At 45.8% G+C, this 20,324-nt stretch overlaps 1 protein-coding gene across 1 annotated transcript in view; it reads left to right on the forward strand.

Moving 5' to 3' along the window:
- CPS1 (carbamoyl-phosphate synthase 1) overlaps nucleotides 1–20,324 on the forward strand; it is a 133,308-nt gene that overhangs the window by 100,117 nt on the left and 12,867 nt on the right. The window contains exons 29-33 of the mRNA XM_086955557.1: nucleotides 1,914–1,991; nucleotides 2,929–3,036; nucleotides 3,323–3,412; nucleotides 15,925–16,095; nucleotides 16,978–17,052. Coding sequence (XP_086811683.1) covers nucleotides 1,914–1,991; nucleotides 2,929–3,036; nucleotides 3,323–3,412; nucleotides 15,925–16,095; nucleotides 16,978–17,052 — 522 coding nt within the window. The remainder of the gene's footprint in view (nucleotides 1–1,913; nucleotides 1,992–2,928; nucleotides 3,037–3,322; nucleotides 3,413–15,924; nucleotides 16,096–16,977; nucleotides 17,053–20,324) is intronic.

Genomic DNA, 20,324 nt, shown 5'->3' on the forward strand with positions numbered 1-20,324 from the left:
CTAAATGCCACAAAAACGGAGGTGATGGTTGTCGGTAAGGGAGTGGAGCTGTGGGGTGACCAATGGTGGCCCTCTGAGCTGGGTCCCACTCCGACCCCGGTATCTGAGGTGAAAAACCTGGGGGTCTGGCTGGATGCGGGCCTCTCCTTTGTAGGGCATACTAAAAAAACTGCGGCCTGTTGTTTCGGTCTCCTAAGGGGCTTGAGACCTGTTCTCAAGTTCTTTGACGCCCCGACCAGGCAGCTGGTGATCCAGGCAACTATCATCTCCCGCCTGGATTATGCCAGCTCTCTTCTGGCTGGGGCTAACCAGGCCGAGCTAACCCGTCTGCAGCGGGTTCAGAATGCTGCGGCGAGGGCGATTGTCGGCCTGCCCAGATTCAGCTCGGTGGCAACTGTCCTTCGTACCCTACATTGGCTCCCTGTCAGGAAGCGCATCCTTTCTAAGGTCTTGTGTCTCGCTTTTAAGATTCTGAGAGGTATTGGCCCGGAAATCCTATCCAGCTGTCTTTCCTTTTATGTTCCCACCCGCACCCTCCGTTCCCAGGGTTTGGCCCTTGCGGTGGTCCCCAGATTTAGGCTTAGTCGCATGGGTGGCCGCTCGTTTAGTGTAAAGGCCGCGTCAGCATGGAACTCCCTTCCTGTTGAAATTCGTCTGATGGAGGACCTCTTGACTTTCCGGAGGGCTTTAAAAACTTTCCTGTTTTAGCTGCTTTCATGTTTTTAGTTTCCTGTTGTGTTATGTTCTACCTTGTCTCTGCGCCGGGACGCCCCTTGGCTGGGGTATCTGTGCGCATAATAAATCAATATAACATAACATAACTTAGTGTGCCCATAGCTCCATGATTCTATTGTGCACTGCTGACCAGTTACTCAATGAAAGTGCTGTGCGCTGCGTGTCCAATAGATAGATGGTAGTGCTGTGCACTGCTGAACAATAGATCGCTGGTCATGGTGTATGCTACATGTCCGATAGCTCAGTGGTAGACATCTGTGCTGGTGGTCCCATGCACAGCTAGTTCATGGCTGGATGGTGATGCTACCAGCTGCTGAGCCCAGAGCTCAATATTAGTGTTACGTGTTGTTCTTATAGCTCAGTGACAGTGCTGTGTGCTGTTAGCTTCAAGGTGGTGCTGTGGGCTGCTGGTCTGCTAGCTCGATGTTAGTGATGGGCACTCCTGGTCTGATCTTACAGTATTATGGTAGGACTTTACACTTATAGCTTCATAGTATTGCTGAGTGCTGTGGGCCTCATATCTTGTTGCTGGTGATCTGATAGTCTATGTTGGCGTGGACTGTGGCCGGTTCCACAGCTGATTGTCGTAGGTTGATGGTAGAGCTGCCCCCAAAGGTCTATATCAGTGGCATGGCGCACTACTGACCCATAGCTTGGTTAATAGTGGTGAGGGTAGCTGGTCACTTAGCTGGACTATGGTGCTATGCACCACTGGTCTCATAATTAAGTGGAAGTGTGATGCACTGCTCTTTCCATAGTTCGCTTTAGACCTCTGTGCTGCTGCTAAACTAGCTCGGTAGCAGTGCTGTGCATTGTTGTGCTCGTGCTACTGGACTGAAAATGGACAAGCTGTGCTTTGACGGCTCGAAGGCTCTGTGGAAGGACCATGTGCTGGTCATGTCAGAGCACAGTGGTGGTGGATTCAACATTAGTGTAGCAGGATGGTTACTTGCTAGCAGGTCTCCTCACGCTTCCTAAGTAACTAGACATTGAACGGCATGACTGGGGCAAAGTTAAGGAACAGAACACATCCCCGGCACACACCCACACTCCCTCCCCTTCCTGACAGACTGTGCTCCCCAGGTCCACCCCAGGAACCCTACTCAGCCATCCCTGTAATGGAAGCCTGGACAATGTCTGCAGTGTTAGTAATGGGCTGCTCTCTTCTGCTGATACAGGAACACCCGGTGGTCATCACCAAGTTTGTTGAAGGTGCCAGAGAGGTGGAGATGGATGCTGTTGCCAAGGAAGGAAGGGTAAGTAAGGTGGCGGGTTGAGTTGCCCTGTCTCCTTTTTTCTTGTGTCATCCAAAGAGAGGGCTCAGCTGAGGTTGGTCGAAGAGCCCCTTAGAGAATATGGGCCTTCATTGAGGAAGGACAGAAGACTTAAAAAGACATTCATTCCCTTCACGAGAGTGTCCTAGAATGAAAGAAGGAGATGTACAAGTTTGGTGCCCCTAAAAAGAGGTTCTTCTCAGCTTCCTGTTAGCGGTTTAACATCAATTTTTGCCCCTACACTGAGCAGGTGATGAATGTAGGGGCCCCTGTGAGGGCGGTGATGGAAGGAGGGGGATGGGGGAGTAGGGGGGAGAAAAGGAAGATAAGGTCCGGCAAGGGGATTAATGCTTCCCCAGCCAGAAAAAAAATCAGTGGATGAGAGATTGGTGCTGTTGCAGCCTAAGCTTCATGTCATTTTACCAGATGGAATTACCACCCAGTAAAACTGGGACTTGCTAGTAAAGCCGGGCGCAGGCACACCAGCCACGCCTGATTGGGCAGAGCAGATCCCAAATGGTAACTCCAATTCACCTAGCTCATAATCAGGATCATTTAGTGATGCTCGGGTCCCACCCGGGCTGCAGGAGATTCTCATCCGATCAAACTAAGCACACAGTCGTCTTTGTGCCTTTGGGTCGCAGTCTGTGAGGAAACATAAACAGAGGTAAATCCAGCGCAGGGCATCTCTTGGCGTCTTCTTTGGCTGTAGTACGGCAAGGATCACCCTGAGGTTCAGTTCTATTGCAGGTCACTCTCAGGGCCTTTTCTAGCCTTGGTTATGCCCCGAAAGCCTCAACCCATCCTAGGGGTCTTTTGCCTCCTTTAGTCGTGTGAGACTAATGCAGTCGGACGAGGGACCCCGCGGTGTCTCTGGTGCTTACTTTAGTCATTTAACCAGAAACCTTTTCTTTCCCAGGTCATTTCTCATGCAATCTCTGAACACGTGGAGGATGCTGGGGTGCACTCTGGAGATGCCACGCTGATGATACCCACCCAGACCATCAGCCAGGGCGCTCTTGAAAAGGTCAGTGCTAACATCTAAGGAGCACTAAGCCAGGAGAGGCGATGAGAGTGGATGATCAGAGTAGAAAGTCAAAGGTCAATGCGCTATAGTAAAGTAGGGTAATAGTAGTACAAATGTGTCAACATTTTTTGGAATAGGTAATTGAACTGTATTTTGGGGGAAGCTGTGTTTTATTGTTATTTTGCTTCAGAAGTAGTTTTGACCAGTCATAGACATAGATTGGGGAGCAAAATTTGATTTTCAGAATACAGAAACTTTGCTCACAACTTTCACTATTACTTTGTAGGTTAAAATTGCCACCAAGAAGATTGCCAATGCCTTTGCTATCTCTGGACCTTTCAACGTGCAGTTCCTGGTGCGCGGAAATGATGTCCTGGTAAGTACTGCTGTCAGCAGGATAAATAACCTTTTGAAACATAGAGAAGATTTATCACGAGTCTTGACACATTACAGGTGGCAGGACAGGAGAGTGTGAGGTTAGACACTTAATCCTAGACACACCTTATCCAACAAGCCCAGCTTCCCCATCCACGCCAGCTTGACATCTGGCCAATCACACAACTCGTGTTATTCAGCGGCGGCCGGCTCAGGTAAGCACGGTGAGGCGGGGTGGGAGGGCCAACAGACGGCGGAATTGGCATAATTAAATAAATAAATAATACCTATTCCGTCGTCTTTCGGCTTTCCTCCTGCTGCGCCCTGCCCCGCCCTACCGCATTTACATGAGCAGACTGCCGCTGGAATTATCAATGGACAATCATGTTGTAAGAATATCTTTACAGTCTGCTCCCAACTGTGTCTGCCTTACTTCCAGAAAAAAAAAATATAGCACATACTGATTGTGCTTCGGCTTAGCAGAGGGAGTATTTCAAACGTCCTATCCTACACTCACCTCAAATACCTGGCTCACCTACACACGAGCCTAAAACTAGGGGTGTGTGAAATCTGCCCAATTTGATTTTGCATAATTTTTCTAAATTTCAGGTAAATTATGTGAAATTAAGTAAAATGCAAATCCCTCATCTAGCGATGTCTTTTTGTGTAAAATGCACCCTCACATCACTTTTTGAAGCGAAGATGCATTTCTCGCTACCAAATAGCACAAAAACGCCATTGCTGCAAACAGCCAATAACTTTTTTATTATTTGTGTTATTCCAGCACACCTTCAAAATAATTTTGTCAACAAAGTTGGCTCAAGTACGTAATGTGGTATAATGGAATAAATTTGGGTATTTCACATAAGAAGTGTCACATGAAATTCCTGTATATTAAATTTTGCTCGGGCCAACATAAAACCTGTTTTTTTTTTTTTATTAGGATAAATCAGTAATGCAGAACAATGTAATTCATATATAAAAAGTGTTCTACCAGAAGAATGAAATATAATGAATCAAGAGATGGGTCAATCCAAATCACATACAAAAATCATGTCAAAATGACAAACAAGAGACCAGTATCAACATAAATGATGATAGATTAATTGTATTTCACCCAATCCACATAAGAAAATAGACTAATCAATCTAATTTGGAACAAAAGTAGGTGCCCCGGGTGATGGCACAGTGCAAGTACAATACAGTGAGCGATCCAATACAACAATAAGTTGTACAGAATAAATATTTACAATATATATACAAGGTAAATACCCATAGGATACATGTACATTAATAACAAACCCAATGATATGGGCATTTGAGTTTGAAAGTCCTTCAATTAAAGATAAGGGTAGACCCATGAAATGTCAACGTCTAGACCCCCTCACAAAGAACAACTGGGGTCTTCATCAGGTCAAAAAAATGATAGCAACGTAATCCAGCCAATCCGATTCAGAATGTCACAAATATGGCAGTAGAAACTTACCTTTGTGAATGCTAAAAAGTAGTAAACTTAGACTTAAGTAATAAACTTAGACTTGAGTCAGGGAGAGGTGCAACATTGCTGCGAAAGCAGAAAGCCCTGAATGGCCTAGAGGCTGCAACTGCAACTGCTGAAGACACATCATCCCTGAGGAACTGGCTCAGAGTACACAACTTACTTACTGGAGCACAAGTTTGCACCTGGCCAAGGAGGGTGCCTCTGTTAAAGGCTAGTGTCACTGCACAGGCATGCCTCCCAGGCTTCATACAGTGGTCCTTGTTTCAATGTAAGGTTGCTGTTGCAGCCCCACCGAAGTGAAGCCACCACTGAGAGTCAGGTACTGGAACTGTACCCACAGTGCAGTTTCCACTGGAACCTTGCAAGTCCAACTGGAACCCCAGCCAGCAGGTAAAAGTGGGGCTTAGCCTGCAACTGGAACAAGAGACTTGACGTGTATGATGCATAGACTTAACTCTTTTTGCAAAGTAGATGCAAGGCATAAAATTACATTGAACTGCGTTAGGCATTTGGTTTGTGGGGTATTTGAAGTAATCCGCACCTGTACCTTATTAAAGCCTATGCCCACCGTGTAGGAGGGGCTGCAGCCATAAGACATATTCTGTAGCGTGGAGAGACAATACCAAAAGTGGCACCTTGCCGAAGATCCTAACTTAGATAACAATCCTATACTTACCTTCCTATTAAACTCCGTAGTATTTAGTTGTGCTTTGTAATTAAAGTACTTTGCATCTGTTTTCCAGGGAATATCAAAGGTCACAAACCCTTCCTATTCAACATATGATTTGAACCTAGAGCAGGAAGCCTCTCTGCACCCTTGTGTCTGTATATATTTGTGTCTGATCCATTCTTCTAGCATATTCTTCATCTTGTGAGTCTCATGCAGTTTCCAGGCTGGATCCAGGAAACTTCTACAATATCTCCTGTGTGACTGCAGGTGACCCCATCTGCCTTAGCCATGACTATGTCCTTGTTCCAAACATGATAAAACAGTGCTCCACAATGACGTCAGTTTACCTTTTTCCACACCCTCCAATGCGGACCCAGAGCTCCATTTCAAATGATTTTGGTACTTACTGAAAAATGTTTTAACTTCAGAATATCTTGGATGTCGCTAGCCTAAGCCAACATATTTCAAACCATGTTGTATGTGATGGAAGCAGATGTTTGTTACGGATTTGCTTGATGCTTGCCTTGGATGCTTTAGCAGCAAATATGACTGCTAGTCTCATGACAAATGATCTCTCATGAACCCCAAAGTCATGAGGAAGCAGAAAGCCAAACTTTATATCCTGATCGAAGTCACAAAGTGTATCGTTGTTCATAATGCCCATGTCAAGATGCTCCCCATGTTCCCCAGAACAATATTGACTTTACAGCAAGTGAAGGTGTTCTAAGACGTCTTGCTGCAGATATTCAAGATGATTCATACTTCCTCAGGTGTGCCAGATGAGTTACCTTCGGCAAGCCTTTTAACATCGAATGAACCGAAGACAAAGTCACCCTGCTCTGCCTCTGATGCCAGATCGTGCATCCACCTCTGTGCAGCAGGCCTTGCCATTGGTGCAAACTTTTGTAGTGCAAATTCCAGATCTGGTTTTGGCTCTAGCCCAGGATTCACATTCTTCTTCAACTAGGGTCCAATTTATGTCACTCTATTTAATCCCTAATGTGAATCCAGTTGTGGAGGAGGGTTCTCCTCCAGCTTCTCTACTTCAAAATTTAGGATAACGTATTACCTTCTTATTAAACCGATGCTGACTTATGACTTATGTCTTGAATTGCAGAAAGCGAGTACCAAACTTACCTCTCTAAAATCCACCCTTGTTACCCCTTTAGGGCTTTGAACCAAAAAGTGCCTCTTGAACTGCTGTGATTAGGAGGGCATCAGAAGTTCTACAAATACCCCTTCCCCTTGAAAAGACTAAGGCAAATCCTACTGAAATGATTCAGTTTAGACGTTCCACGTCAGAGCCTCTATTCATCCCAGAGGCTTCCTCAGGCTCTAGTTGCTGCATTATGTTGACCTTGTCACAACAATTTTCCACTCCAGGGGTGAATCATGTCACAAGACTCCACAGAGCGACTCCTGGTGGGTGACCCTTAGTTCTGACACAGCATCCCACTTCAGAGAACCTTCTGGCACAGGCCTCCATTTGCAAGGTCAACCCCAACACCTCTCAGGTGACCCCGCAAGGCATGGAATCCCTAAAAATTTATAGCAATTTTTTTTCTTCAGGTAATCTGGCACTTTAGAGGGTACTCAAGTTTCTTCCTGCACTACCTGAAGTCCTTTGTAATGCTTTTTCACAAATGGTTCAAGATGACCAAGATGCAGTTAAACATAATTTAATTTCTGCTCTCTGGCCTTGGCTCACTTACTCGGCTACTCATGCAATGGGCACCAGCATTATTACCAGACGACACACCTGATGTGCGCCACCAGATTTTCCTGAAAGGTTGAGGCATTATGGGGCTAGACCTTTTGTACAAAAGACTAATGCTGCTTTGGAACATTTATAAAACAGCAGAACCATGATTCTTACCTTGGGATTGTTATCCCCGGCCCACAAATTCCTCCAGCAGTACATGAGGTTCCAGGGCTGATCAGAGACAACTGTTGCAACCCATGCAAAAACCTACTCAGACTTTTCCTAATGCAAGAGGGAAGGGTGTTGCCTAGGGTCAATTACAGCAGCATCAATAATCTTCGTCTCCAGACAGTGGTTCGAAACTCCTTTAGTTTACCCTTGAACTGACATCTGGGGCTGGATAAAGCTTTGCCGAACCCACTGGCTCTCAGTCTCTTCAGACCTCTGGGTCTTCAGCATTGTCCAAGCTGGTTATACCCTTCCCTTTCTGGATACCCCTCCTCACATTCATCCTCTTTCCACCAGATAGATATTGATGGCAACCTCCAATACCCTTTCCAAGGAAGTGTTGATGCTGCTTGACAAGGGAGCTATCAAATGTATACCCAAAGCAAAATTAGGAATGTTACTACCTAATCCTCGAGAGGATAGGAGCTTAAGTCTGATCTTAGACTTCAAAGTTTTGACCTTGTTCCTCAAGAAAGAGAACTTGACGATGATGACCCTGGAGCACTCTTTGATGGAGTTAGACAGCAAGCATTGAATCATGTTCCAGGACCTGCAGTTCAGGAAGCATACTTTCATGTACCAGACCTACAGTGCCAGAGTACATATCTCCACTTTGTGGTAGGATCAGGCACTTCCAGTTCACTGCCCTACCTTTCACCTTTACATTTGACCCTTGGGTAATTACAAAGGTCATAGGGGTGATGAGTCCAATCTCTACAAGTTGGGGATACATGTAACCGCATACTTTGATGACTGGATGGTGAAGGCAGGTTTACCTCAGCTAATCTCAATCCACCTGCAGAAAACAATGTTATTTTTGTCCACCCCGGAGTTTTCTATAAATGAATTCAAATCTCATCTTCAATCTTAACAGAGGCTGCATTTTACCCAGGGTATCTTGGACGCAGTCGCTATGAAGGCTATACCACTTCCACAGTGGGTCCGAGACATTCAGGCTATGATCCTGATGTTTCAGGCGAGTGTTTTTGTTCCAGCCTAAATAGTTATAAAGCTCCTTATACTGTTAGCATTGTGTATCCTGTTCGAACACTGTGCCCGATGGCACGCTGGGCCTTTCAATAGAACTTGCATCTGCAAGGGGGCCGTCATTGAGAATACTTCTCAGACTAGATCTGTGTCTGCAATGAGGCAGATTAGGACTTCCAGTGGTGGATGGAATTCTGACCTGCTGTAGACCATTGTCTATATCTGCTCACAAAGTCATATCGGTGATGGATGCATCATATCTCAGCTGGTTAGGTCATCTGGACAGGGTGGAGATCAGAGGCTTCGGGTCTTCAGGAGAAGGACCAACAAATAAATCTTCTGAAGCTGCATGACATTCAACTCACCCTCAAGGCTTCTCTGCCTGCCATCAAGAACAGGTTGCCCAACAGACAAAACTACCACCATGTGGTACTGCCCACAGACAACACAACCACCATGTGGTACGGCCACAAGTAGGATATCCTGATGTCAAGGGACATGTGTCAGGAGGCTTTTAGATAGTGGTGCTGCCTGCCACTCTACAGGATGCCACTCAGTCATCTAGTGGGATTTTTCGACGCCAGGGCAGAGAAAGTCAGCAAGTGTCATCTTGCTGCCCTTGAATTGTATCTGCTCCCAGCGGTGGTGCAGGACATCATTAGGGCTTGCTCTTGTGAGAACTTTTTATGCTTCCAAAAATACTCAAGGCTAGATTCTCAAAGGTAAGTTACACTTTTGAGTAAAATTTACACTTAATAGTAAGGGTACAATTTCAATATTCACAAACTCTGAGTGTAACTGTAAACTTACTACAAAAGCATAAAGTTACATGTCTCCACTCCCACAGCAATGTCATTAGCTGACTCTTGCGTGGGTTTGTGATGACCCTCCCTAAACTCCTCCTTACCCCTACAAAAACCCCTCTTATTCTTCCATAATCCCACCCCATTTAGTATTAACTCTAGACCCACTCTCCTGTGTCTCTGCTACAGTTACCATTAAAATCTATAACTACACGTTTGGAGACTCCGCCATCGGGGTGGAGAACTCTGCACATAAAAGTATAAGCAAAACTTACAGTTTCTTGTATGTTATATAATATGTTTTGTGTAATACAAAAGTTACAACAAAGTGCAGTTTGTGAACCAGGCCCACAGTGCCCATTCTTTTGTGCTCTTAACTTTCCTTCTCAAGGGTTTCTAGGACATGCGTTCCACCTTCGGTGGGACCTCGGCCTCCTGTACACCCTTCCACCACTGTATCTGATACTGTGGGTACTGAACTAAGACAGGAGGAACAGAACCTGGCTTGCCTTCATGGCCCAAAGAGTCTGGTACTCTGAACTTCCTACACTTAGCGCATGCCTTCCATTGCAGTTGTTTATTAGGGAGGATCTGCTGACCCAACAAAAGCGTAGACTTTCAAAAACAAACCTCCAAAATCTAGATAGCCATGCCTGGAGATTTAGCAGAACCAAACAAGGGCCTTTACTAGATGTGATACTGTAAACCCTGCAGAGAAGGGGCTCTTACCCTCACCACGTGGGCCAGTATGTTTTGTGTTGATCTGTGCTCTGCTTGGATTTTCCCCTCAGCATTCTTGCTTGCATGTTTTTTTTTTTTTTTTTTTAATTTTTGAAAACCTTTATTCGTGCTTCTTAGAAAAATACAAATAGAGGCCTACAACCTTCAGGCCGGCCACAAAACTGTTGAGCACAGGTGCATACAATACAAGACGCGACAGCATATCGATATCAATTAACAAATAGTCAGCAGTTACACTGTAAATCACGTGCCTTCGCGCCTCAGGAGTGATGAAGGTTAATTTTAAAGTTTCATAGCTACTAGTAAGGACCAACTATTTTATTTTAATGAGAATAGAAGATAAACGAAAAGGGAAAAATAACAGGGTCCGCGTAGACGTGAGGTAGCAATATCAACTGGGACACACACAGCCCATCATTTCGAGAACAAGTCCGTCACCAGGCGGCAAGACGGCAAAAAAGTGCAACAAGGATAGTGGACCCGTGGTCCCATCAGTACCTACCGCCACCCGCCCGCCGGCAACGTCGACGCGGACCCAAGGCAGAAGAGAAGAAGTAAATTAAAAAGAAAAAACAAGGCACCATAGGAACTTAAAGAAATAAAACCCATCCCTCAACCCCCACCCTATACGCATGCGAAGGCTACGGCCTACCCCCCCCAGCAGCGCATCTGTCGCCCCATAAACCCGAAATTTAGAAAAGAAAGTAGAGAGAGAGAAAGAAGATAAAAGGACACCTTAGATATAGGGAGCAAGAAAGGAGAACCCAGTCTAAAACTCCCACAAAAACCTAACCCCGGAGGAGGGCCATTATGTTCGTGTCACGGACTCCACTACCCGCCCCAGATTCACAACGTAGCAACCATATCAAGCATATACAAAAGCCATCGTCTCTAATAAGAAGTAATTCTCAGTCAGAGCCCCCGTGTGTGTCTAGATAGTGTATCAATCCGAGTCCCCCCCAACCGAACAGAACAGTGCAAGACCACCACCAGCACCCATTGTCCCCGGACCCCCAGCCCGCGAATACGTCCACCACGTTAGGAAAAGGCAGAATCAAGTACATTTTCCCCGTCGGCCGACCAGGTATGAAGTCAGAAATCACTCATAAGCAACAGTTATCCCCGGACCCTAGCCAGCAAAAGCATCCACCCCAGTAAGCGGGACCAAAAAGAACTGACACATAGTCACAGCCTGTAGTGGATAAGGATCGTTAAGATGAGCACATACAGAGGCACAGGATAGCGTCCCAGGTGGGTCTTCATCAGCCAAATTGAAAAGGACAGCGTAGTAGCGGGCAGTTCGGGGGAGCACAATCAAGAGGAAAGCGCACCAACATGACGCAGGCAATCCGGCACACCATGCAAGTGCAGTTCCAATGGATGCAGCAATAAAAACAGTCCGAGTCAAGTCCCACCAGCCAGTGTGTAAAAAGCATTGATCAAATCCCCTTCAGCCCTGGCCAGATCTTGACTGTCTCTCCAGAAATGGCCGACGGGGGAGGTCCGGTGCAAACAATGGAGGAAAATAAAATGGCCACCGCTGATGAAGAAGAAGAAGGCAGAGACAAAATGGGCGCCTCCAATCACTTTCGGTGCTGCCGGTGCACAGGATAAGCACCCCAAAACACAAGAAGCGATATCCACCCCACCGCCTGAAAAAAGATCTCCACAAGGCTGCAGAGTCAAAGGGGGCCGGTACAAGCGAAGGCAAAGTCTGATACACTAACCTCACCGATGACAAAGTTGCAATGTTCGACTGGGGGGGAAACATTGTAGCACCACTGAGGATGTTGACCTGCCGTTTAAAGTTAAATCGGGAGACGGGGAAAGGCAACAACTCCCCGCACGCATTCTGTGCCCCGGTGTCCCCCGCTGAGACCGACACGGGCAAGCCAGGACAGTCCTGATAGTTGGTCGGTCTCCCGGGACTCAAGAGAAGGACATCGTCGAGTCGCTTACCCATCCTTACGAAGGAGGCTTGCCAGTCACGGCGGAGCTCGGTCAGTGCGGCAAGAACGGTCCCGTACGTCGGCTCCGAGTTCAGGCTCTCCAGTTCCGTAGCAGGGGACGGTGCAGGTAGCATTGCATCCAGGTCAGCGGTGTGCCGGGCGGCATAGTCGCGACACAGGACAGCCCCAGCCAGCTCGGGGGAAGCAGCCGCCATCGCTCCTTCCCCGGGATGTACGCACGAAGAAGGGGCTAAGCACGGTATGATGGCATCGCAAAGCGGGTCGCCGTCACAAACACCGCTCACGGTTCTGGAGCGCCGCACAGGAGGCATCATTGCCGATCCGCCGCTAGAAGAGGCAATCACAAAGGTGACTAGCAGGAAGGAGGCAGTCGTCGGTTCAGCGACTATCGGCGGAGAGGAGACAAGCGGGGCACAGACCCAAGGCTTCGGCGGTCATCTAGGTTTGCGACGATATCTCCGGCATTACAGCTCGCAGGGATCTCGGAAGCACACGGGGGGGCTCAGCGCGGACACAGCGTCACATCGCTGCGGTCAAAATGCAGGATAGAAGGCAGGATAGTAGCGCTGGGCATGCAGGCTCGCGGAGCCGAGACACGGCACGTCCGTTCAGGTCGCCATCTTGGCTCCTCCCCTTGCTTGCATGTTTTATGTATATCTGCTGTTCTATGAAAATATCCTCTTGCCCGTCTGTCTCTACTGTTTCTACCTCTCGTGTCCTGTGCCTGTATGACTTGTGTTACTGTAGATTCTGAAGACCAGGAGCCCTTCTCTCCTCCTGTACATGTATGCCGTTTGTTACTGTAGGTCCTGCAGAGCAGGTAGCCCCTCTGCCCTCTAGTGCCTCCAGAATTTGTGTTACTATAGGTTCTGCAAAACAGTGGCACCCTCATTCTCTAGGCTGGAGTCGGACATGTCGCTGTGTTCTCTGATAAGCAGAGCTCCCGTGCTCCCTCTGTTAACCTGGGCCTGAATTTGATGTGTTGCTGTAATCCTGATAGAGCTCTCAGTGTTTGTATGTTGTTTGTTGTCTTGTGCTGTTCAGCGCCCCTCGGGGATCTCTCTCTTACCCTTGGCCTGTACTGTGATATTGCAAGTTCTGCAAAGGGCACTCCTCCCACCTCGTTTGACTGTATAGCTTGTGCTATTGCACATTCTGCAAGTAGGGACTCTTTCACCCCCCCCACGCCCCCTCCCAGTATAACTTATGCTCCCATACATATTGCAGTGTAGGGAGCACTTCTCATGCATGACTTGACTTGTAGGTTTGCAGCGCACCCCTGTGTCTTTGTAACATACTACTGTAGATTCTGCATAACAGGGGTCTCTCTCCCTTCCTGTATGACCTCTATGACTGTTGGTTCTGCAGAGCAGGGGGCGCTATAACGTTCTGGGTGCCTTCCACTACAGCAGGTCCTCCAGCATAGTATCTTTCATACATTCACATGCTTGAACCATTCCCATTAACAGGCTAGGAACCCCGGTAAACATGGTGGGGTAGGTTGCCATGGCAGAGGCGCAGACTGCTAAGGGGGAGGAACGAAAGAATATTGTACTGGCCAATAAGACTGACTGACAGGAGACATATTCCCCCATTGGGATGGAACTGGATTAACCAGCTTTGTACACCGATTCTCCAACTGCACATTGTAGTACATTTTGAGTACTACAAAACATACTACAATCAGCAATTCATAAACAATGTGTGTACTTTACGACTCAACGCTGCCTTTATGCATGAGTGCAGAGTTCTCTGCCCCGACGGCGGAGTCTACGCACATGTCAAAATAACCATGATGACATCCTTCTGATGGTTCAAACTCAATATTCTGGCTCATATTGGACCCTCAGTTGTAACAGACGATAAGCAGTCTGCAGCTAGTTCATGTCTGAAAGGGTGTCTTCGAAGTCTTCTTTATCCTCTGCATTTAAAATATTGGTAGGAAGCTGCTTCTGTCCTTTATTGGGCAAAGGATGTTTTGTTAAAAGCCCAGAGGCACCTCCGTAGACTACAGAACTTTGATAGCAACAAAATCCAAGCTTCCTGGCATGAACAGCACTGTAGAGGGCAGATGTACCAATGTTGAAGAGGCAAACATGAATGACCATGTGACTGTTGAAGAGGAAACAGTCAACGTCAAAGTGCCCATCGAAGAAGAAAAGCCTATTGACAATTTTTTTTTTGTTTTGCATATTTATATTGCGCGAACTCGACCTGAAGGTATTGGAGCGCTTTACATGAGCACCGTATTTAAATTACACATTCAGGCACGGGGAGATTAAGTGATCTGCTCAGAATCGAAACCTGGTTTCCAGCACCAAAATCGGCAGTCTGAGATGCCTGCTGAAAATATGCCTTCTTATCTCGTAGTCTTTTTGTCCGCAGGTAATCACAATGCGGTCGTTACAACGACCGCATTGTGATTCTGCAGACCAAAACTCCGCAAGTCGGAACAACGACTTGCTGAGGGAGGGCGCTGAATGTTGGAATAGTATAATTTACTATTCAAACTCCAGTCTGTGCGGACAGTAGGAAAGGTGTTGGATTTTAAATCCAACACCTCCCCCCCCTCCACAAGTAATTGTTGCGACTTGCGGAGTAATGGTATGCGGAATCACAACGCGGTCGGTGTAACGACCGCGTTGTGATTCCCTTTCGGACAAAAAGTTTTGTTATAAACATTGTTTACCGCCCACTGATGATGCGGTGCTTGTCGATGATTTGATGACCAGTGATGAGATGCCTACCGGAGGTTTGACAGCAGAAAGAATTTTGGCCATAGATGACAGTTTGGGCAGGAAAGGTTCTGGAACATCCGCTGCAGTTTCTTTTTGTGTCATTTTCACAGGCGAAGGGTCAGGATGGTGTGTGTCTGAATCAAGAAAGGTGGACTGCCTTTTTGAAGCATATACTGATTTTAAATGTGCTTCCTTTATGAGCCTCACAGGCATCCGCAAGTGTTTCTTCTTCTGCACGACTTTTAGTGGAAGTTGCTGGGGGGACACATCTTACGTAATCATCCGCTAAGGTGGGCGCCTCTCCAATTTAGGGGGCATCTCTCTTGTGCTCTTGGGGGAATACATCTAGGCTTCTGTCTCTATCATAAATGGATTTTGATGATATCACATTTAGATGCCATATGTGTGAGATAAAGGCCATAAATACATTTAGGATGCAGACCATCTGCGAATAATCTATTCAGTCTGCAAGCTGAAAAGGCCTTATCCTCTTGGCTGCTAATGACAAGGGTAACTCGTCATGGACTTTCCATTGATTTCAATGGAAATTATATGGCATCACTAATAATGCCTTAGCAGTGAAGGTGTTAAAGAGAAATGTTATTTTCCTTCTCAAGAGATGACATTGTCACAGAACCCTTCTATGGCCCAGAATAAAAAATCCCCCCAAATACACTGACTATGATTTATTTGATCTGGAAGGTCCAGTGAAAGTGGAAAATGTAAATTCAGATGTTTTGAGGTAAGTGCAGTAGATATAGCAGAGGCTTGTCCAGAGATCCTGTCACACATGACTTGTGGTAGAAAATCTGAGCTATGGTGCCCTCTGGGAGAATAAGTATGCTTGGTGCATTCACCTCATTGGCTAAAGTTTGGGTGCCTTTAAATGAGGTGAATGTGCCACTAAACAAGCAAAGATATGGAGCCTATGCAATTTTGTAAATATCTATTGCTGTTTTAAACAGCTTAATGATTGGAAGTGGTTCAACTATGTGAAACTTTGAAAGACACAAGTGCTGTAGGCCAGTAGTTAAAGATAAGTAACTTGCTTCTTCTCCAGTGCACTTCCTGTATGACGTATGTTACTGTGACGGTTGCAGGGGCAGTCTTTTCATGCTGTAAGTCTTTCGGCGACATACAGCTGTAGAATAATATTAACTGTCTCATTTTTAGGTGATTGAATGCAACCTTCGAGCTTCTCGCTCCTTCCCCTTCGTGTCGAAGACCCTTGGTTTGGACTTCATTGACGTGGCGACCAAAGTGATGATTGGAGAGAAAATAGACGAGACACACCTGCCTACCTTGGAGAGACCCATCATTCCCGCTGACTACGTTGGGATCAAGGTATGTGAGGCTCTCCAACGACTGGGGAGTCTAGTCTTTGAAACCGAGAATGCACCTTTGCTTTCCTGTCCCCTCCATTGCTCATATGAAGTACCTGAGCTAGCCGTGCTTTCAGTGATTGGTAATCTTTTTTTTACATTCAGAGGGAAACAGTAATCAAAACTACCTTCTCCACAGACTAATCTAAATCTCCCACAAATTTGGTTTGGATAATGCATTGCCCCTGATTCTTCATTGAGAGCACAAGCGTTGCTTATTTTTTTATTATCCAAATATAGGACTTTGTATGAACCTATTGATCATACTGTCCTTGGGGAAAGGCCCTTCTGCTCTGCAGGTTGCACATCACCATTGGCTCCTGACAATACAATGCTGCTATTGCAAAGCCTTGACTATTGTTCCTTGTCATTGGCATAACAGAGGCTTTTGGAACAAATTGTCGTTTGATCCGGTTTGTGGCTGAGCAATTTCCAGTATTTACTAAAGTTCTGGTCCAAGATACATCTTCATCTGTGTATTATATTTGAGACAGGGTACAAGTGCTGTGATTAGAGGTCCAAATCTATTCTTCAAATGAGGTTTTCTATTATCTGCAATTGGATGGCAATGCATGTTATATGGCAAATATGAGCAGTGAGCTCATAGATCCTTTGCCAAAGCAGAGTGTTAACATATTACTTGGCAGAAGAGCCCTAAAGACAAGTTTTAGTGCCCATGGAAGAGGCTACGTATTATATGGCAGAGAAACACTCACACATAGATATTAGCAAATGGAGACTATTCTGTATTTTATGGCACGTGATGCGAGTACCCTGTTTGTCAGATGTTCATACATGGAGTTGCAGATTATCGACGTTTATTTTTCCTTTATTTTTGGCACAGGCGCCCATGTTCTCCTGGCCCCGGCTGAGAGGTGCTGACCCTATTCTCCGATGTGAGATGGCTTCCACAGGAGAGGTAAGTAATTTTGCCATTATTCCACAGCTGTCCATTGCAGAAAGTCTTCGTGGGGATGCATTTTACTAACTCTTGTGCATTGGAAGAAATTGCTCATGCAGTGGCGGCTGCTACTTAACAAGGGTGAAGAGGTGGGAGGATAAAAAAAAAAACACTTACCTGCAGGCTCAGTGACTGGGAGCCTGTGCATTTTTTCCACCCAGGCTGTGCAGTACAGCCTGGTGTAGAATATACTAAATGCGCATGACTGTTTGGCCGACCCAAGACCGCTGGCCAAACTGCCATGCTCACTTAGAGAGTGCTCACCACTCCTCCCACTGCTCTGGCCAGCCCGCCTCGCTAAGCCAGTACAACAAAAAAAAATAGATAATAACATTGCGTTATTATCATTTTATTTTTCCATTTTGAACTGCACACAGAGCAGTGGCGCAACGCGGCGGTGGAGCCACCACTGTGTACATGTAGGGAGAAAGAAATTTGGATGGGTACTCTGGTATCTGTTGCAACAGGAAATTCAGGTCCCCTTCTCTCATGGCACACTGCAGGCGTAATAACACTTGGTTGTCCCTTCACACATCTTCCTCTTATAGAGCACCGTGAACTAAAGGCTCACCCACTGAAATTATTAGGGTCAGTTAAATAAATTATGCAGCAAGAAATAATACATCATTGTGCCGCACATTTTTTTGGGCAGTAGTATGTCATTATTTTGCCACTTTAGAGACATTGGTATATAAAGGATCTGAATGCTATACAAACCACAATGGATTATGAGGCAGTAAAGTGTACACATTCACCAGATCCTACTGATAATGTTATCAATCAACAAATAATAATTATGTCTTGCAGGGAAGCACAGGAACTCCATTGTATCACCATTAGTCCTTCTGACTCTCAGAGTAAAATAGCTTGTGTCAAAAATACAAAGTTGCACTCAGCAGAAAACATGCACAACTCAATGTAACAAGAAATGTGCTTCTTTGATTTTCCCTGTCCGTCAGATTTTGGGTTTATTACCGGCCTTTAGAAGCACTGTAGTAGCACCCATTTCTTTTAAGAAATAGCCTTACAGATCATTACTTTGCACTGAAGTGATATCATGCAAGTGTCTCACTAGGAAGAACTAGAACATTCAAGACACCTTAAAAAAAAGAGAAGTAAAATGTTTTGGATTTTCTGGACTTAAAACTCCCTCTTGAAATAACATTTTTTTTTAGTACAGTGTATGTGGTATAACGTGAATAATTGATGAGACAAAACAAATAAGCAATTATTATTTCCACCTTGCTTTAGTTACACTTAAATTTGTTAGAATTTGTTTATGATGCAGTCAAAAGTTCTTTCGCATTCCTCTATTGGGGAGCTTAATTGTCTGGGCTGAAGGATTTCTCCAATTAGTAGCAGTTTAATAACTTAACAGGGCCTTCAACGCCTGTGAACTAGCCAGCTACCAGGTGCAGTGGCACCCATAGAACAGGATATATTGGGGACAGCAGCAGTTGGCTCTGCAGGATGTAGTACCATTTCCTGTGGGAAGGGAAGAGAGCCCGGCTTGTCCACCCACCTGGGGCACCCATAAAGATAAGCAACTACACATTCCCCTCTCATAAAATAATTTTTGTACAATGTTTCGTATTGCTGTTTTTTCATTTAAAAACGGTACATAACGTATTCTTATTGTTTACTTTAACATTAGTCAGTCACCAGCTCGGAAAGCGATATGGTCGGGTTCACCTTGTTGGGATTCGAACTTATAACCGGTAGACACAAGAATTTAAGTGGAATGAATAAAAGTGCTGGGGTCCCTTAAAGGGGCGTGTCCTATATAATTAAGGGCTTTGCTCAAACATACAGTAAAATGTGCATAAAGTGCGACCAGGGCCAGCCTTCAGCATGGGCAAGGTCTAGGGCGCCAATTTTCTGAGGGGCGCACGGAGCGGTGTGCATTAAGGTTATGCCAACAGCGCACTTCTCATCTTGCTCCAGTCTTGTGCTTGTCCCTGCCTGTTCGTTTCTGTATGATTTACTGGTTTAAAGTAGATGTAGTCCTTCATTATCATGTGGTGGGAGATGTTTTTAACACCCCTTTATCCTCCTGCCGTGCCCTCCCTTCACAATCTGACCCCTGCCGGCACACATCAACAAAAACATCATCTGGATGGGGCAGCTAAGCTATCAGCGATTTAGGTGACCTGGGGGAGGTCTGGGGATGTTTATTTATATTATTACCATGTCTTAGACCTGCAGGAACCTGGCCCAGTTAAAGCCCTGTATAGACCACATCAGGGGCTAATGCTTCCCCAGCTAGGGAAAAAATACTTCCCTGTGCTCTCGTCGAGTAGACTGTTTACAGTTGAATAGGGAGGTTAGGTCTCCCTGCTCTCACATAATAGGTGACCTTTAGCTGCATGTCAGAAATGTCCCCCCCCCCACGTTTGTGAAGTGGACTAACACAAACAGATAAGTCTCCTCTTGCTGTTGAGAAGTAGAATTGCTTATGGCTGTAGAGCTAAACAACTTCTTCTGATTTGACACCAGGCCGGCCTAATGCTGTATGGGGAAACCAAGGGCCACATTAACAACGAAATGTCGGATCACGGATCTGTGCCAAATTAGGCAACGCTGTGCTCCTTCTTTTCCAAAACGCAGGCATGCCCTGTGTTGACAGCCATACAGCGCACCCCTGTGTTTTCTCTATCACTGGCGCCACAATTACCTGCTTAGCACCAACGCAGACACCCTTGCACCATAGTGCAGGGGTCCGTGCGTTGCAGGGAAGTATTGTTTATCTGCACATAAACAATCATTAATGTCGTTTTGCTATTTCTATGTGTGCTTCAAAATACTGCAGACATAAAAGTAGCAAAAATGAGGAGAAATAAAAGTATTTCTCCTCGTTTCGCCATTCTAATGTCTGCTCTTGCGTGGCGTTATTTTTCGTTGTTGCCTCAGATTTACACACCCTTGTAAATCTGGGGCAGCGTCATAATATAATAGGTGTTGCGGTGCAACACCCATTGCATGCCCCTTTCCTACTAAGTGATGCGTGAAAAGGAGCTGTAATTACATGGCGACGTTAAGCCACAAAAAGTGGCTTAATGCCACTTTGTAAATATGGAGAACGACATAGCACCATTAGAACATTGATAAAAGTGACATTCTGGTGGCGCTATCCCCTTGAAACACACGACAACAGTCCTAAACACCCAGGCCAGCCCTGTGGAAATAAACTTGGGTGTTAAATTTGTATTTTTGTAGATAGAACAGTGAGT

Source organism: Lissotriton vulgaris, chromosome 2_1 (assembly GCF_964263255.1).
Source record: "Lissotriton vulgaris chromosome 2_1, aLisVul1.2, whole genome shotgun sequence".
NCBI classification, from domain to species: Eukaryota; Metazoa; Chordata; class Amphibia; order Caudata; family Salamandridae; genus Lissotriton; species Lissotriton vulgaris.